Source organism: Tachysurus vachellii, chromosome 6 (assembly GCF_030014155.1).
Source record: "Tachysurus vachellii isolate PV-2020 chromosome 6, HZAU_Pvac_v1, whole genome shotgun sequence".
Taxonomy (NCBI): Eukaryota; Metazoa; Chordata; class Actinopteri; order Siluriformes; family Bagridae; genus Tachysurus; species Tachysurus vachellii.
Genome location: NC_083465.1, coordinates 32,280,668 through 32,306,318, shown reverse-complemented (window position 1 = coordinate 32,306,318; position 25,651 = coordinate 32,280,668). Strand labels below are relative to the sequence as shown.

Sequence of the window (25,651 nt, the reverse complement as noted above, 5' to 3'; positions counted from 1 at the left end):
ATCCTGTGGTCATTTAGGCCGTTCAGGAGTGGACTGGCACACTCAGCTGATGAATGATGAAGGGAGAAAAAGATATTGTCTTTAAGCAACCTAGCACCTAGTTTGTTTGGGTGGATACCATCTGTGTTAAAAAGTTGCCTTTGATTCCAGAAGATATTAAAATTGTCAATGTAATTCAGTCCTCTCATGGTGCAGGTTTTTTGCAGCCATGAATTTAAACTTAGTAGCCGAGAAAACATATTTGTTCCTCTGGCTGGGAGAGGTCCACTGATTGAATGCTTGAACTTTCAGTCTTGCAAGTGTTTCAAAAAGTTCAATGAAATCCCTCTTGAGGAGCTCAGACTGCTCTTTCCAGATATCATTCTTTCCCTCATGTATGACAATCTGACTGACAGACTTATGTTTCATCAGAATGTTGCAAGGTTCCTTGTTAACATCAGAAACCGTTGCCTGAGGAAACAGTATGTACGGGTAGCCTTTCTTCCAATGTTTCTGATAGTAGAGTCACCCACTATCATTACATTTTGGGATGTTTCACCCAAACTCACTAGTGCTTCAAATGTATTTTCAAGCCGCACAGAGGGTGGTAGAATACGAATAGTTGTAGTCGAGTTGTACCCATATCTGGGGTAGATGGTGCTAATGCAGCAATTTGTGACACTCGTGACAGTCTAATGACAGTCTTACATCACTTGAATAAGACTCATCTCTCACTCTCTCACTCACTCATTTTCTACCGCTTATCCGAACTACTTGAATAAGACATGGATGATAAATCAACTCCATCATCTTTTAATAGACGGTTAACGGGTAGGGAGAGATTTCTGTGCACACACTTTTCTCTGCCTGTTTCAGTGTCTCTTATGCGATAGACATTAATTAATGGGTAACCTCACTAACATCACTTTGTAGAGGTTGGACTCCCACTTGTCTGCAATTTTCCGTTTGCCATGCTTACCATGGTTACAGCACTATTAGTGATCTGCAGAATATTCCACAGCTTCTTACAAAGGCTGAGAAAGGCACCTTGACCCTGATCACCAACTCTAGTTATTCCAGAGGAATGGTCAGGAGTGCTCACTACTTGACAGTTAGTGGTAAGTTGGAAAGAATCTGGATGCCTTGATTAACAACTCCATCAACCTGATTGAGCAAAGACTGGTAAGGTTCTGTAACAAGTCGATGACTTACACTGGACTGAACAAATGGCCCTGTTCAATGTGTCCGCGACTATGTTCTTAGAACCAGGTATGTATTTCAGGTCGAAGATAAAGGAAGCTAACTTAGCAACCCAGCATTGCTTGAAAGCATCGAGTCATGGCTTGGTAAGTATGTTGGTTAAAGGATTATTATCCATCCAAGCTACAAAATGATGACCCTTCAACCAAGCCCATTTAAGTGTGAGAAATTACAGACTATGAGCCAGGTAATTCATAGAATAGAAGAATAGAACGGGCAGAGAAGCCTTTATTATCGCCACATATACATTACTGCACAGTGGAATTCTTTTCTTCACATACCCCAACTGAGGAGGATGGGGTCAGAGTGCAGGGGCAGCTATGATACAGCGCCCCTGGAGCAGGGAGGGTTGAGGGCCTTGCTCAAGGGCCCAACAGTGGCAGCTTGGCTGTGCTGTTTCTTGAACCCCAATCCTCTGATCAACAACCCAGAGCCTTAACCAGTTGAGCCACCTTCATCTGAGACAGTGAAAGTCTCTTACTAGCAAATGCTACTGGCCTAGCCAAAGTGCCACTCTCTGGGATCTGGGAGAAAACAGCACCTAGTCCATTAAAAAGATGCATCTACAGCTAGTATGAAGTCACATTCAAAGTTTGGTTGTGCTAATGTTACGCTTGTAAGAAGGTCCTCTTTCAAAGTGTCAAATGCTTTCTGGCATTTGTCTGTCCAGTCTGTTGATGAAAGCTTGATGCACATGGCTTTTGGGTTGAGTTTCTTCCTCGTGCCTCTAGAGTTTCTTATGACGGTTTTGGATCAAACTAAGGCTTGGCTTTAACAGAACATCACTCTATGAAATGTTGGTAGTATAACACCATAGAATGATCTGATTTTCTTATGACATGGTGTGATTCCATCAGAGCCCACCAAGTCGACTATCTTAACAAATTATGTGGCCAAGAAACTTAACAGATTTTCTCAAGAAATGGGGACCATCCTTGTTTTGAAAATGTTGAGCTTGAGATGTAATGTGGTCACATTCTGGAAGATCTTCCACAGCAACACATGAAGAAATGTCTGCGACCTTTGCATTTCTTCTCAATGTCAACACAATGTTTGTGGGGTTTATAACTTTTACAGGTATCCAACCATTGCCCAATAAAGGTGTAATGACTTGGCCTACCATACTCTGTTTAGGGACATATTTGGATTGGGTAGGTTCCACAAGCACTGTACTACCTATGGACATTACAGGGTTAACAGGAAGTTTGCCCGACACAAGATGTTCACTCTGCTGTTGAAGCATCACACTGTGTTTAAGCTTAACAGTGCTTACTTTTTCAGGTATGTGATAGCCTCTCCATCTCTGTGTGTTAGAGAGTAAGGAGATGAACTCCAAACTCTCACGCTCTCCATTACCACTTGGCAGTGAAATTTCCAGTTGTCACCTGTATTCTTTAGAAGCCTCAGCAGGCTTTTGATGGCGTTACTGCCCGAGATCATCTAATCTGCTTGGCCTGAAACAACCAGCATCAGTATTATCATTTCAAATCCATAAACATAGACAGACAGTTATACATTACTCAAGTCAAGAAGCTTTTATTGTCATTTCAACCATATATAGCCATTGCAGTACACAGTGAAATGAGACGTTTCTCCAGGACCAGGGTGCTACATAAAACAAAGACAGAGCTAAGGACTTACAAAGTTAGTCCTAGCCACATAAAGTGCATCTGTACAACCTGGTGCAAACAGAGCAGGGCCTGTTGCACAAAAGTAGAATTAAGACATCCAGGATAAATGACTGAGCTGAGCTCAATGCATCCAAAACAAGTGTATCCGGGCTTAATTGGTTTCACAAAGACCAAGCCAGGATGATCAGACACGGATTCATCAAGCCAGGTGAAACCAATCCTGGATATGTGCGCGCTCGCGGCTCACTCAAACAGACCCACCACCGATCACAGATTCACTGATTCACCATGGCAACTAGAGCGGCGTACTTTTCCCCGTCTGAGGCACAAATCCTCATGGAGGCATACGAGGAGGTAAAAGATATAATTAAGAAGAAAGGCAACACCGCCACAGTGATAAAGCTAAGAGAAAAAGCGTGGCAAAGTATTGCAGACCGCCTGAATGCGTAAGTAGTGCATAATTACACACTGACCGCTCCACTAAAAACATTACAATTACAATCCAAATAGTTAATTCACATCTCCAAAAACGCCGTTGTACTCTGATTATGAAACTTTTGAATTTTTAATTTAAATAGACTGCAGATATGAGTGAAATTGTGTACATTAACTCCATCACACTCTATAAGGCTTTGATAAATTATCAAAGCCTTACATTATTACTACGCTCACTAGTACAGTTTAATCTTAGCCGTTGTACTCTGCTTCTTATGTTGTCCGCCGATTTTTCTGTGTTCTCCTGCTTTTATTAATGTAAAGCTGCTTTTAAACAATGAAACAATTTTAAAAAGTGCTATAAGAATAAAATAAAATTGAATTGAATAAATAGATGAGTTAATAATAATCAGTTTAGTTTATATAGTGCCTTTCAAAGGACCCAAGGTCGCTTGCTCACTGACTCCATTGAATGTTCTTGTGTGATAAAGAATGTGTCTCTTTTCGTGTGTGTGTGTGTGTGTGTGGTGTGTGTGATGTAGATTAAACATGACCGGGCCAAAACGGTCCACTTTTTACATCTTGGCTGTGTCAAGAATATCCCTGTGTTTATGAGGTAGTAATGATGAGATTTTGTGTTGACAGCTGAATTCTCTGGTGTGTTGCTGGGAGACAGGGTGTATGGCTGCCAGCCTTTTCTCCTGACACCTTTCACAGACCCCCAGGAAGCACAGCAGGCCTACAACCATGCCCATGCCTGGACCAGGGCCAGAGTTGAAATGCCTCCTGAAGGCACGCTTTCACTGCCTTCACAAATTAAGGGTCAGCCCTGTGAGGGCATGTGACATTACTGTGGCTTGTGCTGTCTTCCACAATGTGGCCTGCCTGAGGAAGGAGAGGGCCCCCAGAGTGCCACCAGCCATGGACTGGGACAATCCGGCAATCTTCCCTGAGGACGACAGTGGTCGGCTGCTGAGGGACCAATATGTGTTGAATCATTTTAGTATGTGTGCTTTCATTCATTCATTCATTCATTCATCTTCTACCGCTTATCCGAACTACCTCGGGTCACGGGCAGCCTGTGCCTATCTCAGGCTTCATTGGGCATCAAGGCAGCCCCCGAGGCATGGGGAGAACATGCAAACTCCACACACACAAGGTGGAGGCGGGAATCGAACCCCGACCCTGGAGGTGTGAGGCGAACGTGCTAACCACTAAGCCACCGTGCCTTACAAAGTCCCCCCCCCCCCCGTGTGCTTTCAATTTTGGTTAAATATGCCCTGCGGTGGGAAATCTAGCCATGGGGGTCACAGTCCAGTGACTTCTGTGCCGGTCCCAAGCCCGGATAAATAGAGAGGGTTGCGTCAGGAAGGGCATCCGGCATAAAACATTGCCAAATCTAACCATGCGAGTTGTCAGTATGTCAGTATGTCAGTATGTCAGTCCAGAGTAATGGAGAGAGTGGGAAAGAAGTAAAGAAGCGAGTGCAGGCAGGTTGGAGTGGGTGGAGAAAGGTTTCAGGGGTTCTGTGTGATAGGAAAATATCAGCAAGAATCAAGGGGAAGGTGTACAGGACAGTGGTGAGACCGGCCGTGCTGTATGGTTTAGAGACAGTGTCACTGAAGAAGAGACAGGAGTCAGAGCTTGAGGTAGCCGAACTGAAGATGTTGAGGTTCTCTTTGGGTGTGACAAGATTGGACAGGATTAGGAACGAGTACATCAGAGGGACAGCCCATGTTGGACGTTTGGGGGACAAAGTTAGGGAGGCGAGATTAAGATGGTTTGGACATGTTCAGAGGAGGGAGAGTGAGTACATTGGTAGGAGAATGTTGGACATGGAGCTGCCAGGCAGGAGGCAAAGAGGAAGGCCAAAGAGGAGGTATATGGATGTAATTAATGAGGATTTGAAGCTAGTGTTGAGGATGCAGAAGATAGGGTTAGGTGGAGAGAGATGATTCGCTGTGGCGACCCCTGAAGGGAAAAGCCAAAAGAAGAAGAAGAAGATGCCCTGCCGTGGGAGCGGAATTTGGGTTTTTTTGTGTTAAAAAAATTTATTATTGTTTTTTTTAATTAATTTGGCCTCTTATGATGTTTGTGCTGTATACTGTCTGTAATACAAGCTTGCAGGGAGGCTACTGCATCCATTCATTTGTCTGTTCAGTTGATATGTATGGATTTGTCCTGCATTTATTTCAGTGTGCAGACATGTGGGGTGTGTTATATATACAGACCTTTGAATGTCCTTTTGTTGTATAATATGCTTTGATTCTGTGCTTTCCATCTTGTAGAGTCACTGTGTGACTTCAGTTTCGAAAGGAGCTGATGGTTTACCTGCTTTGTTTTATCCTTATTCAATAAAGGAATATAATGTTACACTTTGTGTTTTTATATTTATATGGAATATGTATTTTATACGACAGAGTATTAGGGCCACACTAAGGAAGAAGGAAAAATGCATAAAGGGTGGAGGGTGGCTTTCTGCGGAAAAGATGCATATTCTTTTTACAGTCCTGATACTTATGACAATGTGATGCTGATGTGTCAAAAGATTAATTATATCCTTGTTTGTGAAACCATACTGAAGAACAATTCCACGAATTGCCCCACAGCTGTCATTGTCCTCCTCTAAAACAACGGGTTACGATATTATGACTTCATTCTCGAAGCCTGTGAATTATCTTTTTTTTCCTCTGTGGCCCTAATATTCTATCATTTTATATATAGCCTTTTAGTCTATGGAAAACTGTAAATTATCTAATGACAGCAACATCATATAAAAATCATTTATCCAAAATGATTAAAATTAATGATCACAAACGTTTAAATAATGAGTGGGTCTAGTTATATGTGATAACAATGTATAGTGGGCAGTGGAATAACTATTGGTTTCCATTTGTGGTGACTGCTGACTGACATAAGGGATGAGATTAAATAGATCCTGGAACTTAGCCTGGTCTGGAGCAGGCTAGCTCCACAGAATAAATCTCCATGGTAATTTATACCATAACATTGTACCGCCCCCTAATTCAGCTTTAGTGCAACCGGATCATGGATAAATTGAGCCAGGATCACCAAGATATCCCGGCTTAATCCCTTATCCTAGTTTTGTGCAATAGGCCCCAGGACAATACAAACAAGTCAAACAAGACAGTGCAGGACAAAAGACAGTGCAAATAAAAAATACAAGACAATACAGAAAAGACAATACACAAAAGACAATAAACAGCACCGACCAGTGTAAATACTCTATGTTCAACGATATTGCATGTGCGGAAATACTGGAATGAACACAGTATTATAGCAGCAGTTACCTGAGATATTGTAAAGGATTGTGCAAAACAGCAAAAAACTGACATGTTGTCAGGGACAGAAGATGACGGAGGCAGATATAAAGTGAAATAACAGAGTTTATTGAAAAGCAGAAGTGTGGAAGTCACAGAGGATTTCTGGATCCAGGATGTTATCCTTAGTGACCCATGAACGTTCCTCTGGGCTGAATCCCTCCCAGTTGACAAGATATTTATATCTGCCTCCGTCGTCTTCTGTCCCTGACAACATGTCAGTGTGCTTTAACTCTCTTCATTTGAATATATTGTCTTCTGGTAAAGTAGGTTCCTGACTTTTGTATACTATCTGCTTAATTCACTTTGTTCTAGAGTAGTGTGATTTGAATTGTGTTATATTCTATACCATTGTTGGTTTTATAGTATTGGTCTTTGTTGTTCTCTCAGCTGATTAATCAGGAGTAGTTTCAGTCTACCTTAAGGTGTGAATTGTGGGCACTGCTTACCTATTTAAATTGAAGGTTTGTAAGTATCTCTCTCTCTCTCATTGTAACATTAGTGTCTAGTATTGTTTTGATATATTCTACCATACCTTAACTTAAAATAGGTAACTCGCTCATGTCGGTTTCTGCTCTACAACATTAGAAGGATTCGGCCATTTCTGTCCACACAGGCTGCTCAGGTACTTGTTCAGTCTCTTGTCATTTCTAGACTGGATTACTGCAATGCACTGCTGGCAGGTCTACCTATGAACGCAATCCGTCCTCTGCAAATGATCCAAAATGCAGCTGCACAGCTTGTTTTCAACCTGCCAAAGTTCTCGCATACCACCCCGCTGCTGCGATCCCTCCACTGGCTTCCGGTAGCTGCACGCATCAGATTCAAAACACTGATGCTGGCCTACAAAGCCAAAAATGGACCAGCTCCCTCTTACCTCAAAGCCCTCATCACTCCTCGCACTGCACCCCGCACCCTCCGATCTACCAGCACTGCTCGACTGGTTCCACCATCTCTCAGGGTAAGAGGCAAGTATACTACAAGACTCTTCTCTGTACTGGCACCAAGGTGGTGGAACGAACTTCCCCTAGAGGTCCGGACAGCTGAGTCACTGGCTATTTTCAAGCGGCGGTTGAAGACCTACTGATTCAGGAAACACTTCAACTAGCACTTCTTTCCTTATCTTTTGCATTTATTAAAAAAAAAAAAACAAACAAAAAAAAAACACCTTTGACACTTTTTCATTGTAACTGAACAAATGTTATAAACTCATGGTATCTTAAGTATGTAACTTAGTGATCCAGCATTAATGTATTCAATGTTAGAGATTTAAGCACTTATGTACGTCGCTCTGGATAAGGGCGTCTGCCAAATGCTGTAAATGTAAATATTCTAACCTGCCACCCCGGTGCCTGGAGTCCAGGAGCTGACAAACGGTGTACATGGCATAATCCTCTTCAAGAAGGGGGGGCTTCTTCGCAAGGTCCTGTGAAAGGAGAAGGAGAGACAGGTGAGTGATATAGTTTGAGATATGAAACGTGGAAAACTGGGTGAATCCGGTAGTGCACGGAGAGTTGGAGCTCATAGGTTACCGGATTGACCTCCATCATGACCACAAATGGGCCAATGAACCAGAGACTCGGCTTTTTGCAGGGTAGGTGTAGGCATATATTCTTCGTAGACAGCCAGACTCTGTCCTCAACTTGATGTTGGGTGTTGGTGCACGACGAACATCCGCCTGCTGTTGCTGGCGCCTGACAGCCCTCCGCAGGTGATGGAGTCCCATACCCTCTCACTCTCTTGGAACCAGTGCTGAACAGAAGGGACTTCTGATGCTTCTTCCGTCCAGGGGAACATGGGAGGTTGGTAGCCGAGCACGCACTGGAAAGGGGTTAAGCCAGTTGCTTGCTGACATAGCCAGTTCCGTGCATACTCGGCCCATGAGAGGAACTGGCTCCAAGAGTTCTGGTGATTATGGCAGAAGGTTCAGAGGAAACGGCCAACCTTTTGGATCTTGCGTTCCGTTTGGCCCAGATGTGACCAGGGATGACGAGGGATAGGTAGAGGATGACGTTTTCCACTGGGAGAATGTCATGGTGTTTTTGCCATCGCACAATCCTTGCACCCACTCATGAACCTTCTGATGTCCTGAGCCATGTTGGGCCACCAGAAGCGATGTTTAAGCAAAGAGGGTTTGCTGTATGCCAGGCTGACCAGTGCCTAGAGAGGTATGTGACTTAGTAATTAAGGGAATACGGTGAGGTAAAGGTACATACTTGTAACCTTCTGGGCAGCCCGGCGGAACTTTTGGAGTTTTAGGGATCGTGTCCTCCTCATTCCATTCGATGGGACAGACAAAGGCTTTATCCAGAAGGATAGCTTCGGGAGGCATGTTGTCATCTTCAGGAGAAAACATTCTAGAAAGAGCATCAGCTTTGCAATTTTTACTTCCTGGACTGTTAGCAATGGCGAAATCAAAACGTGTAAAGCAGGGGTGTCAAACTTGTTTTGGTCTGGGGGCCGGATACAGCTTCATCTGATTTCAGGGGGGCCAGACCAGTAAACTCATAGCAAAATTACATAGAACTAACAATAAGTCCACTTTTTTCTTTGTATTAGTGCAAAGAAGAAGTAAATTATAAAAATCTTTATATTAAATGAATTGTCCTTTTACAAAAATATATTATGAACAACCTAAGTAGTAAGTGCGATTTCAACAACACTTTTACCCAGTTTAACATTTATTTAAGTGCATTATGCATAAAAACTGAACAGAGTTATTGTACAATGGCACAAAACATTTGGTCAAAGGTTTGTGGAACTTAAAAACACTGTCCTGCATGTTAACATAAAAAAAACATCAAAATATAGAAACTGTTTAAAATCCAATTTCGGGAAGCAATTCTAAATACATGAATTGACTCCACACACTTAAAATCTTAAGTGGCAGCTGTTTTAAAAAGAAAATCTTTGTAAAAATTGTTAATTTATATTTAAGTATGTATGTTTTTTAAGTAAACAAATTTATTTTATCAATTTGCTCCTGAAACTTGGCATCTTTTAGCCTGCACAAGTGCATCAATATCAGGCATTATGTCCTGAGTAGAAGCCAATTTTAGAATCTCATTTACAGGTAGGGTTTCCGATACTTGAGAAATGATTCAGAAAACTGCGTTAGGCCACCATCCACCAAACTAAACAAAAATCAAAACAAACGTGTGGCCAATGAGCAGAAAGAGGTGGGTCTTGTCAATATGCAGCAGAGAGAGTGTTCAGTGCGCATGTGTGACATTAGCAGAAAGCGGTTTTAACATTGACATGGAGGATAAAAACAAAGAAAGAAAGTGAAGAAAGGCTTATGATAAGGCAAGAAGTAGGACCCGTGTTAATATTGGATCAGCTTTCCAGCGCTGGAGAGAACTGAAGGAGCGGGAAGTTGGCCGCATATTCACAGATTGTAGTTTCCCGAGTCAATAACTCCTCAGCTAAACGCTGTTACTACACAAAACGCGGTTGTAGCTGCCTCTCTACATTACTACGACAGAAAAGAAGTGTTGTTTGTGTAGTAACAACGTTTAGTTCTTAGTTATTGACTAAAATGCCACTCAGGCCCTGAAGCTCAGTACTGTATACACTATACAAATTAACTTGATAACAATAATGAGAGCAAAAAGTTCCATAAAATTAATAGGGATAAAACAGATTCCCTCAATGAAAGGCTGTGACCAATGATAAGCTGATCAACTGAAGATGGAAGCCTTTTGTAATGAGTCTGTCTGTGTTTCTGTCCTGTTTCTGTCTGCTGTCTTTCCCTGTGGCTAATTGTTTGCTCCGCCCACTCTTTGGTTTCCATGGACATTAATTGTACTCCTTCTCTCCTTCAGGTGTGTTGTCTTTGTCTCTAATTAGTTCTGCTCTGTGATTGGTTCTTGTCTGTTATTTATACCCTGTTTGTTCACTTCCCTTTTGTATGTTGTGGATGTACCAGTCTCCTGTCTGCTCTGTATTCCGTTCTGGTTTGTCTGCTCTGTATTCTGCTCTGGTTTGTCTGCTCTGTATTATGCTCTGGTTTGTCTGCTTGTTTGTATTGTCTGTTTCTTGTTTTGGTTCAGTAAAATCTAAAAACTGCATTTAGATCCTCACTCGCCTGTGTCCAACATCACAACAGAACGACCAACCCACATGGATTCAGCAGAGATTTTGTTCCCGTTTATGTCAGGGGGATTCCCCACTGGAGGAATATGTAGAGGTGTTCCTGGACTTGTCCAATCAGGTGGATTTTGGGGAGAGGGCCCTCAAGGACCTGTTCCAGCATGGTTTGGAGGACGGGCTGCGCTACCTAGTGCCATTGGGCCGAGAGGTGGGGCCTTTCACGGACCTGGCCAACGTAGCGTTGCTCCTGGGCGGGTCCTCAATAACCGTGCACAGGACAGAGTCGGACACCGGCCCTAAATATTTTTTGGGGGGGGGGCAGTAGGCATCGGGGTCCATGGGCTCCGGAGCCAAGCCAGCCACGGACACCCGAGGCCCCTACGGTACCTCGGCTCGACCCAGGCCTGTGTACGCCGGTGACCGAACCCGTCCACATGGGTGCCAGACCGGAAAGCTCGGGCGAGGCCCGGGGGAACTGGCTGATCGGCAAGTTGGCGGACACCCCGATGGTGCCGGTTCGGGTGGCCGGCATCCCTACGGCACCGGCTGGAGCACCTAAGGCACCTGAAGCATCCGAACCCGCCGATGCACCTGAACCTGTTGAAGCGCACGAACCTGCTGAAACGCCCGAACCTGCTGAAGCGCTTGAGCCTGCTGAAGCGCCCGAACCTGCCGACGCGCCCGAACCTGCTGAAGCACCCGAACCCGCTGAGACACCGGAACCAACCGGGTCGACAGAACCTCCTGGACCGACCGGGTCAACGGAACCGACCGGGTCAACCGAGCCAGCCGGACCGACCGGGTCAACGGAACCGACCGGGTCGACAGAACCAGCCGAACCGACCGGGTCAACCGAGCCAGCCGGACCGACCGGGTCAACGGAACCGACCGGGTCAACAGAACCAGCCGGGCCTACCAGGTCGACAGAACCAGCCGAACCGACCGAACCAGCGAGTATGGTTGCGCCCAATCCCCGTAGACTCTCTGTCCTGCCTGAAGGGCTTGATACTGAATGGCTCTGCCTATCTGCTCTATCAGTCCCAAGTTTTGTCTCCCTGTCTCTGTCAGTCTCTTCCTCTCCTGTCCATCCTTATAGGTTCAAAGCACCTCCAGCACCACCCTGGCCGCCAACTCTGCTCTGGTCGCTGGCTCTGCCTGCGGCGCCACCCTGGTCTCCAGTCCTGCTCTGGTCGCTGGCTGTGCCTGCAGCGCCACCCTGGTCTCCAGTCCCGCTCTGGCTGCTGGCTCTGCCGGCTTCGCCCTGGCCTCCTGCTCTGCCGGCTCCGCCCTGGCCTCCAGCTTCGCCAGCTCTGCCTTGCCCTCTGCCGCCACATGGACCTGGCCCGCCTTCCCGCGCCCTGTTCCGCCTCCGCTCCACCACCCTCCGGTTCTGCGTTGGAGTGTCTGGAATCCACTCCTAGGGGGGGGGCTCTGTAATGAGTCTGTCTGTGTTTCTGTCCTGTTTCTGTCTGCTGTCTTTCCCTGTGGCTAATTGTTTGCTCCGCCCACTCTTTGGTTTCCATGGACATTAATTGTACTCCTTCTCTCCTTCAGGTGTGTTGTCTTTGTCTCTAATTAGTTCTGCTCTGTGATTGGTTCTTGTCTGTTATTTATACCCTGTTTGTTCACTTCCCTTTTGTTGGTCGTTATAGCATTGTGCTTGTATGTATGTTGTGGATGTACCGGTCTCCTGTCTGCTCTGTATTATGCTCTAGTTTGTCTGCTCTGTATTATGCTCTGGTTTGTCTGCTTGTTTGTATTGTCTGTTTCTTGTTTTGGTTCAGTAAAATCTAAAAACTGCATTTGGATCCTCACTCGCCTGTGTCCAAAATCACAACACCTTTAGTATGCAGGAACACAGCGATCTCTAGTAACTTTCTTGAAGATACAACCCTTAGCAACACAGTCATCAAAAAAGTAATGTCACCAATGTTCTGCACACTGCACAATGCAGATACAGAGTATGAAATAAGGACAACTGCACGGCGAATTAGTCCGTTCTACATAAAACACAAATAATTAATTGTAATATATACATCAAAACAACTCAATATAAAATAACACATTCGATGCCAAACACATATCAGCTGTTTCCTAACAAGTTCATGGTTAAATATATCCACGATAAAAGTTATTTACGTGCTTTGTACACTTTTAAACAGATAATTCTCAGCATGTTTATTATGACTTACCCACAGCTTGGTTACTGTTGTGAAAATCTTGAAAATATGCCATATGCCTTATAAAATATTACAATTGATGTCATAAGACATATAGGCGTAGGCCAGGTGTAATAGGTTTAAGGCAATATATACTAACAATCTATACATAAACCACACTTGAGACCAAGTGTTAACAGAAAAGGAAGTTTATTGAGATCATAAACTTAGTAAAAGCGGCTAGGCTCAGTACTAGCAGGCCTAGGAGAAGTAGGAGCCCAGTCTGGAACAGACTGTGATCATAACAAAGCCTAAGGAGTAAACATAGCACTCCATTTTCATACAAAGCAACATTATAAAAAGCAAGGCATAGCTAAATAGCAATACAACATAATCAATATAATCAAGAACTTTTATCATAATTCAAACCCATAAAATCAGCATATATTCTAGGATTGTAGCATAATTCAGACTCATATAACATATAGGATAACATATACTCTATCAATTGTATAATCAATTATATAATCGTATAATCAATTATATAATCATATAATCAATTATATAATCGTATAATTACAGTTAATCATATACAATATAGAATAAGAAAATAGTATAAAATTGAATTGAGGAAACTTACTCATTGTAGCTGTAAAAGAAGATTAATTCGCAGGATGTCTCTTCTGTCTGGAGCAGCCTTAACAACCTGGAGCTGAACACGCTCAAGACAGTGGAGATGATCGTGGACTTCAGGAGAAACCCCCCTGCTCTCCCCCCACTCACCATCATGGACAGCATTGTCACAGCAGTGGAGTCATTCAGATTCCTGGGAACCACAATCTCCCAGGACCTGAAGTGGGACATTCACATTGACTCCATTATGAAAAAGGCTCAGAAGAGGTTGTACTTCGTTCACCAGCTGAGGAAGTTCAACCTGCCACACCTGGATCTGCTGAAACAGTTCTACACTGCTATCATCGAATCCATCCTCTGCACTTCAGTGACTGTTTGGTTTAGCTCAGCCACCCAATCCGACCTCAGGAGACTACAGAGGGTAGTCCGGACTGCTGAGCGAATCATTGGCACAATTCTACCCACACTCAAAGACCTGTACTTCAGAGTGAGCAAAAGGGCAAAGAAAATCACTCTGGACCCTCACATCCAGCACACTTACTCTTTGAACTGTTGCCATCTGGCTGACGCTACAGAGCCCTGAGCACCAAAATGACCAGATATAGGAACAGTTTCTTCCCTCAGGCAATCCATCTGATGAACACTTAACATACATCTGATGAACACCTAACATACACAGAACAAACCCTATTCTTACATGGTCTACAAGTACACATTTATATTTTATTTTGCATATCTATATTTGAATTTGCACATCTTTACTTTAATTTGCACACGAGAAAGAAGCTATTTTTCAGTCTGTTTGTTCTGGCTCTGAGACAACGGTAGCGTCTGCCCGATGTGAGAAGTGTAAACAGTTCCTGGTTGGGGTGAGAGGGATCTTTGATGATGCCCCTCGCTCTTTGCAAACAGCGTTTTTTTTGAAAATATCCTATACCAGTGCCTTTTTTTGTCTTATATCAAAACAAATTTAATTAATGTGTTTCAGTATATTCTGAATAGTAATAAATGTTTGCAAATATTAATGGATATTGGAGTATTAGTATTAAATATTTTTCTATTGTTGGATCATAAATTAAATTTTATTGTTTATATGTTTTTCTTTTGCTGCTGCAAGTGAACTCTAGTCATCTCACAGGTTGGCAGGATGGACAATGTGTTATTTTTAGACCAATTATGATGTCAAAGAGAACTGTAGAACAATTTGACTTGTCTGTTTTCAGCAACGTTGTGAAGCTGGGTTGGGTTTTGCCTTTTACAGGTTCTGGCTGCACCAATTGTTCAACCTTTGTGTAATATGCTATCTTTGTAAATTAAAGACAACAAAGTGGCCTGTGGTGAATGAGTTTCTGTATTCAGCAGAGGTTTTATGATGTACACAGCTTGGATTTCTCACTCTGCAGCTTTTTTTTACGTAACCTGACTTTTAGGTTGCTAAACTGAACAAAATCTAGACAGAATGTGCAGTCAAATAACAGGTGCAAATCTTTAGCAAGACAGGTAATTATCACTACGTGCATTAAAAGTCATTTAGATTTGTAGACGTCTGTTTAAATGTATACTAATATTTACTCTATTTAGAGTAGAGAAAATATTTAGAACCACCCTATTTAAATTATTCAGTTAAATTCAGTTTTATTTATAAATTTCTTTAAAGAATAGACATTGTCACAAAGCAGTTTCACAGAAAACTACACCAGGTTATGTATGTAACCACGGGTCCCTGAGAAGGGAATGAGACGCTGCGTCAAGGCTGAGGCTATGGGAAGCATTCCCATAGCCTCAGCCTTGACGCAGCGTCGAGTTCCCTTGAAAGGGAACTGAATGTAGAGTCCAATCAAAGATGAGTTTGGCAAGGAAAAATATCAATTAGTGGGATTATAAAAATGTTTTCAATTATCAATAGTTTTGTGTCATAAACACTTATGTCCTATTAAAATGTATTGTTCTATTGAACTAACATCCTGACTGACAGATTACTGTTTGTCTCTTGATATTGCCAGAGTGTGCAGTTTGTGTTGGATCACCTCCTTTCTATTCAAGTGTTAATCATTCATATAAAACCTGTTTTTCCTGCCTATTAAACGTCTGCCACACTCATGTTACATTCACATGAAACTAGTTGGTGACATACTGTATGTACAGATTTTAAAGAAACTGATTTATGTGTAAATATACACTGGCAAGTATGAATTTTCTGTCACCCTCCATTATATTTTTCATTATAAGTATGATATTACTTTGTTAATTTTTTTATGTCCTCTAACTGTGGAATTATACATATGCTTGATGGGGTTTTACATCATACTTTGAAAGAATAAATCTTTTACTGTTTGTATATAAAGATGTAAGATACATATTAATGCTTACATGTTGGACCCAAACTGTTGAATTGACATAATTGTAAAGGATGGTATTGTATTAGGTAGCATTATAACTTCTCTTCAGTGGAACTAAGAGGTCCAAACCTGTTCCAGCATGTCCCTACCTGCATGTTCTACCTTCATTTAAACAAGACAGCCAAATAACAAGCATCCCAACAGTAAGAACAAAATCTGATAATGATCTCGTTTTTTTTCTTTACTAAAAACAGTATGAATAAAGGCATTTAAAGATATTTTTCTAAAAAAAACATTATAAATCTTGTTAGATTCTGATTCAATACATATACATTGCTACTAAAATTTAGGTTAACAATCAGGAAAGGCTATAACTGTATGCATAAGTCTGCATATCCTTTTAATATTGTAGAATGTGGCTGTTTGCAATGCAATGTTATACAAAGCCACTGCCTGACTGTTTGTCAAGCTAAGACACTACTTAAAAACAAACAAACAAATAAGCATGAAAATGTTAAAAGGCCAGAAGTTGCTAAGTGGTTGCTATGCTAGCCCAATTCTCGATCATAATAAAAAAGATGATAAAATGAATAGGCTAATCTGAGCCCAGACCTAATGGAAGAGTGGCACTTTCCAATCTGTGACCCTGTGACTCATCTGACTCAAACATTTAAATGCATTAAAATACATATGACCATAGGCCATGATCAAATAAGAAATATCAAATATAAAACCCCTGTCAGCTGTCCACCTATAGGCCGATATCAAACCATTGGGGAAAAAAAAAACAGACTAGGAACGAAGATTTCGATGGACTACTAGTTACTTGTCACCATCTTCCCGAATAGATCATGTACACCTGTTGAATCATGTCGAGTAATATCATAAGCATCTGTCAGTGAATCAACATCTTATCAGGATCAAGAGTGGCCAGTATATTCTTCTGAGTTCTATTGAATCTCTCAATTGTGTCGTTGTCCTGTCGGACAGGGACTGGTGGGAATCCTTGTGTTCTCAGTCAGCTTGCACCCTTCACCACTGAACTCTCAGAATTGTGGCCGTGATCTGCATGGAGTCCAAATCAACAATAACTTTCTTCCATAGAAACTTTGCCACAGTTACAGTCTTCTGGTCGTTTGTGGGGTAAGAGTGGCCAATCATGAGAAGCGATTGTTGGTCACCGGGACATTTTACATTCCTCTCATAGAATTTTTCAGGACGAGAAAATCCATACAAATAGGTTAATTGTGGCATTGGTGTGGATGCTCACCAGTGGGGCGTTGTTGCATTTTATTGGCGTTTTCATCAAACAAGATCTTTTACACTGCTCCCACCAAGAGTCTATTTCCCAATATATTCTTAATCAGAATAATCATTCCTGGACAAGACGTAGTATATACTCTAATCCCACATGACATGAATCATCATGAAGACCTGTTTCAGCAAAAAAACTGTCTCTGAACATACTTCATCTACCTGAAAAAAGTCTCTTGTAGTGTAGGACAGGCCCAATGGCAGGGTCATCCTTTTGACCTATCCTGATTTCCACTTTTGTCATGGCAGGGAGTGCATCTGTCTTATCTCAATTAAATGGAAAACCTAGCCTGTCAAGCTGTTGCATAAACTTTCCATCTTCCAGCAAACATTCTCTCTTCTTGCTTAGTAACCTCTGTTGCCTGCCTCTCGGATTGATCTCCACATCTTGCTGCACAGAGGAGATCCACTATGGGCAGGACTGAAGGGTTTCCAGTTGACTCAAACCCTGACTCACATATGCAATTACACATTCACAGATGCCCTGATACAAAGCAGTGTACAAATGTGCTTTGAAATCTCTATCAGTGAATACATCAACACTGGTTCACTAGACTTTGGACAAAATCTCTGTTGGGTGAAATTATAGCACGTTTTTTAAATGTATGAATACATACAACAAGCAGGGAAAAATAAGTGCTAGTTTAAGTTTTTCAAGAAAAGGTTTACACCTGTCAATAAAGATAACCATTGACCTAACTGTCCAGGCATCTAGAGGAAGTTTATTCCACAACCTAGGTGACAGAACTTGATATATACCTAGCTCATATTTTGACAGATGGTGGAACCAGCCAAGCAGTGCTAGTAGATTTGAGGGAACAAAGTGCAGTGAGAGGAGTGATAAGAGATTTGAGATAAGAGGGACTGCTTGAAGGCAGACATCAGTCTTTTGAATCTTATGCCTTTAGCTACTGGAAGCCATTGGAGTGAGGATAGCAGTGGGGTCATGCATAAGATTAAAAGACAGGCTAAAAACAAGTCACACAGCTGCATTGATTTGTGTTCAGATGTAGCCCTGACAGAAGAGAGATGCAGTAGTCCAGTCTGAAAATGTCCAGTTTATTGTCCAGGGAGCCAACATTTGAAACTAGAATGAACGGGAGAGCCAGATGGCTGGCTTTTGTTAGCACAGACACCCACCTGCTTACTGCGCTTCCGCTTCTTCAAGCACCGCTTTTGGTGTCCCTTCTCCTTTTCACCAGTATCATGCGATGCCAAGGACTGGATTCAAAACCAAAACTAAGGGCAAGAAGGAAATCGAGAGCACTAGGTTAACAGTGAAGACCATTTGGTGAAGAGTGTCCTTCAACCAACAGTGGGTTGGTGTTGGTAGTGAGGGAGAGCAGAAAATGGTGTACAACCCAGAAGTTCCACAACCAAGGTGTACACTGACACTGCAAACTCAAAAGTGTGCGTCAGCTGATCCCCAATGGCATAGTTACGTTCAATAGTCAGTCAGACAGCCACTCTCTGATAGCCATAATCTGAGCCTGATACATCTGGATGCTGCCTACCAAGAGGACAAAGTTGCATTTCTCCACCTTTACAAACAGACAGTTCTCCAGCAAGTGACAAAGCATGGTTTGGATGTGTTGTTGATGCTCTTCCAGAGAGCTGAAGAATATGCGAATGTCCTCTAACCAAACGAAGATTTACCGATTCAGCATCTCCCACAACACATCATTGATGAGTGCCTGGAATACCGTGGGCATGTCGGTTATGCTGAACAGCATGCCCAGGTACTTGTAATGGCCAGTGGCTGTGTTGAACGCTGTTTTCTATTCATCGCCCTCCTTGATGAGCACAAGATGGTAAGTGTTACAGAGATCAAGTTTGGAGTAGACGATTGAAACCTGATGACATAAGTGGCAGCATAAAACAGTTCTTAATATATTTTAATACGTATGTTGTTGAGAGCCCAAAAGTCAATGCAGGGTCTAGGGGACCTCTCTATCTTTTCAACAACAAAAAACCCAAAAGCTCCAGTAGGAAGGAAAATGGGTGGATCAGAGCAGCAGTGAGAGACTCCTGTATATAAGTGGTCATAGCCTCCCCTTTGGGGTCAGTAAGACTGTAGACATGGCCACAGGGAGGGGAACTGCCCAGAAGGAGATCGGTAGACCAATCCTATGGTCAGTGAGGAGGTAGGAAGGAGGCCTGTGCTTTACTGAAGACCATCCATAAACAGGAACCATAAACAGGAATGAAGGCCTCTTGTGATGATGCTCTACAATAGTGACCTGCAGTGGGTTGGTGAGATAGGTTGCCTGATCAAGGATATGACCATACAGAGCCCGAACAGAGAGCGTGGAAGGGTTCAGTATCGATATGCAGTTGATGTACCAGCTCAAGGTCCAAGATTTGCAAGTCCACTCCTGGGTCCACAAAGGCCACATAATCGTAGGTATGGTCGACAAGAGTGATAAACTTGAGGCGGGCCTTGGAGGGGACTGGAGACCGTCGGCTCGCCACTGCCCCTTACTCAATGGCAAGCCTGACCTTTTGTTGGACATGCCCCACCTCCCTGCAGTATAGGCACAGTTTAATAGCCCTGCATTGTTCCTGCATTGCAAACCCGAAAGTGTACATTGGCTGTCTTTGCTGGAGTTCCTGCCTGTTCATTGCCATTAATCATTATATGATCACAACACTCTCTCTCTCTTTCTCTCTGCTAAGCTACACATGCTACTCATGAGCTTCCAGTGTCTCTGACAGCTTATTCTCACTGAATGCCCTACTTCTGGTCTTTTGCATTGCTTGGAAATTCTCACTGATGAAGATGGCCTGACTGCTGTGTATAGTAACACATGGAGATCATGGCAATGGCTTCAAACTAAACAATTGATGACAGTGTTCAATTTAAAATGAATAAAGTGCTATATTGGTCAAAAGATCCAAAAACTCCACTTGACTATATAAGGAAGGAAATTAAATTAAACAATCACATACTCTGGTGTCTGTTTTTAAGGTTTATTCTGCATATGACCTCTCCAGTTTGTCCTGGCCTCCATTGCCTCTGGCTAGCTCATTATGAAATGAATTTAAATGGTAAACCTTGTAATTTTTTTTTCTTAATGTTTAGATTTATGATTTGATGCAAAGCCCATTGTTAAAAATTCTAAATGGTTAAAATTTAATTTAACTGAATTAAGATGGTGCTTCATCTGATGTGTTGTCTGTTTTGTGAGGTCAGACTGCGTATGTTTGACAGAGAAATGTAGCAAAGTGTATATATGATGTCTCAGACACATTTTAAATGAGATGAGGAAACAGTTTGAGACAGCTTAGTAAAATTTTCTGCGTTTAATCCATATGTTAGAATGAGATTTAGAGTGTGATCGCCATAACACCTACAGAATATAGGATTGACACAACTGCTGTTATCAGAATATCGTTAAGGTTATCAAACTGAATATTAAAGTGAAGATTTTGGAGATAAAGCTAAAGCAGCTCAGTGCACAGAGCAGCCTGTAGTGCTACTACTTGTGCTTTCATTGTTGTCATTCATAGTTTACCACATATATTTTGTTTTGATCATGTCTTGTCTCCACCCATGTCCTCTCATATTGTCTCCCTTGTTTGTCTTGATTAGCTGCACCATTTCTTGATCGTCTGACTTCTGCCTTTGTTTTGTTTTTGACTGATGTATTAAATTTGTCTGCCTGCCTTTATAAATAAATGTTTAAACTGCAATTGCCTCTGACACTAATGTTACATCTTAAGCAGAAAAATGGTAAAAATGGTAAATTACTCACTACTAGCTTGCAACATGAATATCTCAGGAATCTTTTTGAATCCATGCCACAAAAAATGTAAGCTATTTTGAGGCCCTACCAAGAGTTAGCATAGTACTCCTTTTACACTCCTTTTCCTATCACCCACTATTTATTTATATATATATATATATATATATATATATATATATATATATATATATATATATATATATATATATATGTGTGTGTGTGTGTGTGTGTGTGTGTGTGTGACCCATATATATATATATATATATATATATATATATATATATATATATATATATATATATATATATATATATATGTAGGTGTAATGACAACTGAATCTACAAACAAAACATGGAACACTCTAACAACATTCCACTACCAGTGACTCATTTTTCAAATAAAATGCAATTGCTTGACCTTTGTATTGTGAGTATTATTATGTAAAATGTGACGCAGCACAAGGAGAGATACGCTTGGGTGTAACAAAGAGTTTTACGTCAAGAGGCTGCAGTTTGTTTGTTTGTTTTTTATATTTCTTGTATAACTTTCTAATTTAATCAAATCAAACAATAAAATCTGAGAAATCTTTCAAAACATTTTAAAAATAATTGTGTAATTTGCATAATTATTGCTTTTAATGATTTATGTTGTTGTCATTGTATTAGCTTGTAATAATCAGATCCCTAATTGTGAACAAGTGTTTATGAATTGTGTAGATCATAGTGGATTAAGAATTAACAACACAACAGAACAACAGAAACAAGACATGAATAAACCCGAATGTATTTCATAAATATACAATGTAATCTTTATTTTTTTTTAAAATCAGATCTTGACAGAATAAATAATACAGTAGGTAGTCCAATAATGCACATTTCTAACAGCTTTTCTAGCAGAAAATTGTACTTTTAAAGTGTATCTAATGCTGGTCCCAAACCCGGATGAAATGGGAGGAAGAGAATCCAGAAAAAGCTTTTTCACATCAGATATGCAGATCGCATGATCCAGTGCTGTGGCTCTGAACAGCAGCCAACAGACAACAATAACCACTTTTAAGATGCATAAATCTTATTGTCTTAAGGTCACTGATACAGTAGTAAATTTCCTGATTTATGTGATTAACAGATTTACTCAGTTTTATTTCTGATAATAATCTCTGCATTATGAAACACACCCATTATTGTTAAGTTGTATAAAAATAGTCATTTTTCATGAAAAGGAAAGACTCCTGTTGAGATCCACCTCTAACCACACCCAGTAAAGCCTGCTTACACTTCGTGTGAACCATTTGTCATGACAGACTCTGTTGTCATTAAGGCTATTACTGACAGAGTTACAGGGACAAATTTTCAGTGTTGAAATTTGACAGTCATGAATTTCTTGAATAAAACAAGGTAATATAGCTCTTTTTTTATTTATTTCATATTTGTTTTTATTTAGCTCATGGAAAACAGACTTGTAAAAGTAAATATAACAGAAAATAAATTAAGAGGCATAATTGTTATTCTTATTATTATATTCCTTAGTTAAATGTATTATATTCTGTTAATATTTTTGTTGCTAAATACTATTTAACACATAATACAAAAAAACTCTAATTTTTGTCTTATTCAATATCAACAGGTTTGATTTTTCTAAATATAACAAGATCAGTTATGCTCATCTCACTATACGTAAGTAAACCTGATATTTTAAGATTGAATGTGTGTCTTTTAAAAAATTACAAAAAAGTATATTATAAGTATATTAAAGTATATAAGTATATTAAAAGTATATTATAAAAAAGTGCCTGTAAATATTATTATAATGTAATGAATAAATACTTTTTTAATATACTATGTGAATTCGCTTCGTACATTAACTGTCACATGATCTATTGAATGCCAGAATGTAAGAGATTCATTGATTAACTTTAAAATCAATGCAAAATTACATGACTGAAACTTATTTTGGTAGATTTAATAATTATATTCTACACTTGTGACAGTATGTCTATGGCTGGGGGTCAGTGCATATACAGCACAAGCACAAACAACAGCAGAATCAACTACATCTGTACTGAATAATGCTTCAACAAGTACAATTCAGGATTCAACAACTATAGAGGATACAAGTTTGTACACAACACAACCTACACCACCAACATCAGCAGAAACAACTACACTGACAATAACTAGCACCCCAACAAGTACAATTCCAGAGACAACCACTGCAACAACTGAAACATCCACTAAAGCACGAACATCAGAATCTGCCACCACAACTCTATACACACCACAACCTACAACATCAGCAGAAACAACCACATTGGCAACAACTAGCAACCCAACAAGCACAATTCCAGAGACAACCACTGTGACAACTGAAGCATCCACTACAACACCAACAACAGAATTAATGACCTCAACTTTATACACAACACAACCTACAACACCACCAACAACAGCAGAAACAACCACGTTGACAACAACCAGCACCCTAAGTACAATTCCGGAGACAACCACTGCTACAACAATGACATCCACCACAACACCAACATTAACAACAGAATTAATCACCTCAACTTTATACACAACACAACCTACAACACCACCAACATCAGCAGAAACAACTACAATGACAACAACTACCACCTCAACAAGTACAATTCCAGAAACAACCACTGCTACAGCTGAAGCATCCACTATATTACCAACAGCAGAATCTGCCATGACAACTTTATACACAACACAACCTACACCAACAACAGCAGAATCTACCACAGTGACAACTACTGTTACCCCAACAAGCACAATTCCAGTGACAACCACTGCAACAACTGAAACATCCACTACAACACCAACATCAGAATCTGCCACAACAGCCATATACACACCACAACCTACAACACCACCAACATCAGCAGAAACAACCACATTGACAACAACTAGCACAGCAACAAGCACAATTTCAGAGACAACCACTGTGACAACTGAAGCATCCACTACATCACCAACAGCAGAATCTGCAACCACAATGTTGTACACTACACAACCTACAACACAACCAACAACAGCAGAAACCACTGGAGAGACAACTATTGTTACCCCAACAAGCACAATTCCATGGACAACCACTGCAACAAGTGAAGCATCCACTACAACACCAAGAACAGAATCTTCAACCACAATTTTGTACACAACACAAACTACAACACCACCAACATCAGCAGAAACAACCACATGGACAACAACTAGCACACCAACAAGCACAATTTCAGAGACAACCACTGTGACAACTGAAGCATCCACTACATCACCAACAGCAGAATCTGCAACCACAATGTTGTACACTACACAACCTACAACACAACCAACAACAGCAGAAACAACTGGAGAGACAACTATTGTTACCCCAACAAGCACAATTCCATGGACAACCACTGCAACAAGTGAAGCATCCACTACAACACCAAGAACAGAATCTTCAACCACAATTTTGTACACAACACAAACTACAACACCACCAACATCAGCAGAAACAACCACATTGACAACAACTAGCACAACAACAAGCACAATTTCAGAGACAACCACTGTGACAACAGAACCTACAGCACCACCAACATCAGCAGAAACAACTGCTGTGAAAAATACTGTTACCCCAACAAGTACAATTCCGGCGACAAGCACTGCATCAACTGAAACATCCAGTACAACACCAACAACAGAATCTGCCACCACAACATTGTACACAACAAAACCTACAACACCACAAACATCAACAGAATCAACCACATTGACAACAACCAGCACCCCAACAAGTACAATTCAAGAGACAACCATTGTGACAACTGGTGCATCCACTCCAACACCAACAACAGAATTAACCACCTCAACTTTGCACACAACACAACCTACAACACCATCAACATCAGCAGAAACTACAGCAGTAACAACAACTGTTACCCCAACAAGCACAATTCCAGAGACAACCACTCCAACAAGTGAAACATCCACTACAACACCAATAACAGAATCTGCCACCACAACTCTATACTCAACACAACCTACAACACCACCAACATCAGCAGAAATTACTGCAGTGACAACAACCATTACCCCAACAAATACAATTCCAGAGACAACCACTGTTACAACTGAAACATCCACTACAACACCAACAACAGAATCTGCCACCACAACTCTATATACAACAGAACCTACAACACCAACAACATCAGCAGAAACAACTGCTGTGACAACTACTGTTACCCCAACAAGTAAAATTCCAGAGACAACCACTGCATCAACTGAAACATCCAGAACAACACCAACAACAGAATCTGCCACCACAACATTGTACACAACACAACCTACAACACCACCAACATCAGCAGAAACAACCACATTGACAACAACCAGCACCCAAACAAGTACAATTCAAGAGACAACCACTGTGTCAACTGGTGCATCCGCCCCAACACCAACAACAGAATCTGCCACCACAACTCTATACACAACACAACCTACAACACCACCAACATCAGCAGAAACTACTGCACTAACAACTACTTTTACCCCAACAAGCACAGATCCAGAGACAACCAATGGTACAACTGAAACATCCACTACAACACCAACAAGAGAATCTGCAACCACAACTCTATACACAACAGAACATACAACACCACCAACATCAGCAGAAACAACCACATTGACAACAACCAGCACCCCAACAAGT

General features: G+C 41.3%; 1 protein-coding gene across 1 annotated transcript; it reads left to right on the top strand.

The window, feature by feature from the left end:
- Window positions 1-19,511: 19,511 nt before the first annotated feature.
- LOC132847771 (integumentary mucin C.1-like) lies at window positions 19,512-25,411 on the top strand (the record flags this gene model as incomplete). Its single annotated transcript, XM_060873309.1, has 4 exons — window positions 19,512-19,712; window positions 23,831-24,053; window positions 24,138-24,255; window positions 25,333-25,411. Coding segments are annotated over exons 1-4 (621 nt in total), but the record flags the coding sequence as incomplete, so codon positions are not given.
- Window positions 25,412-25,651: the final 240 nt, after the last annotated feature.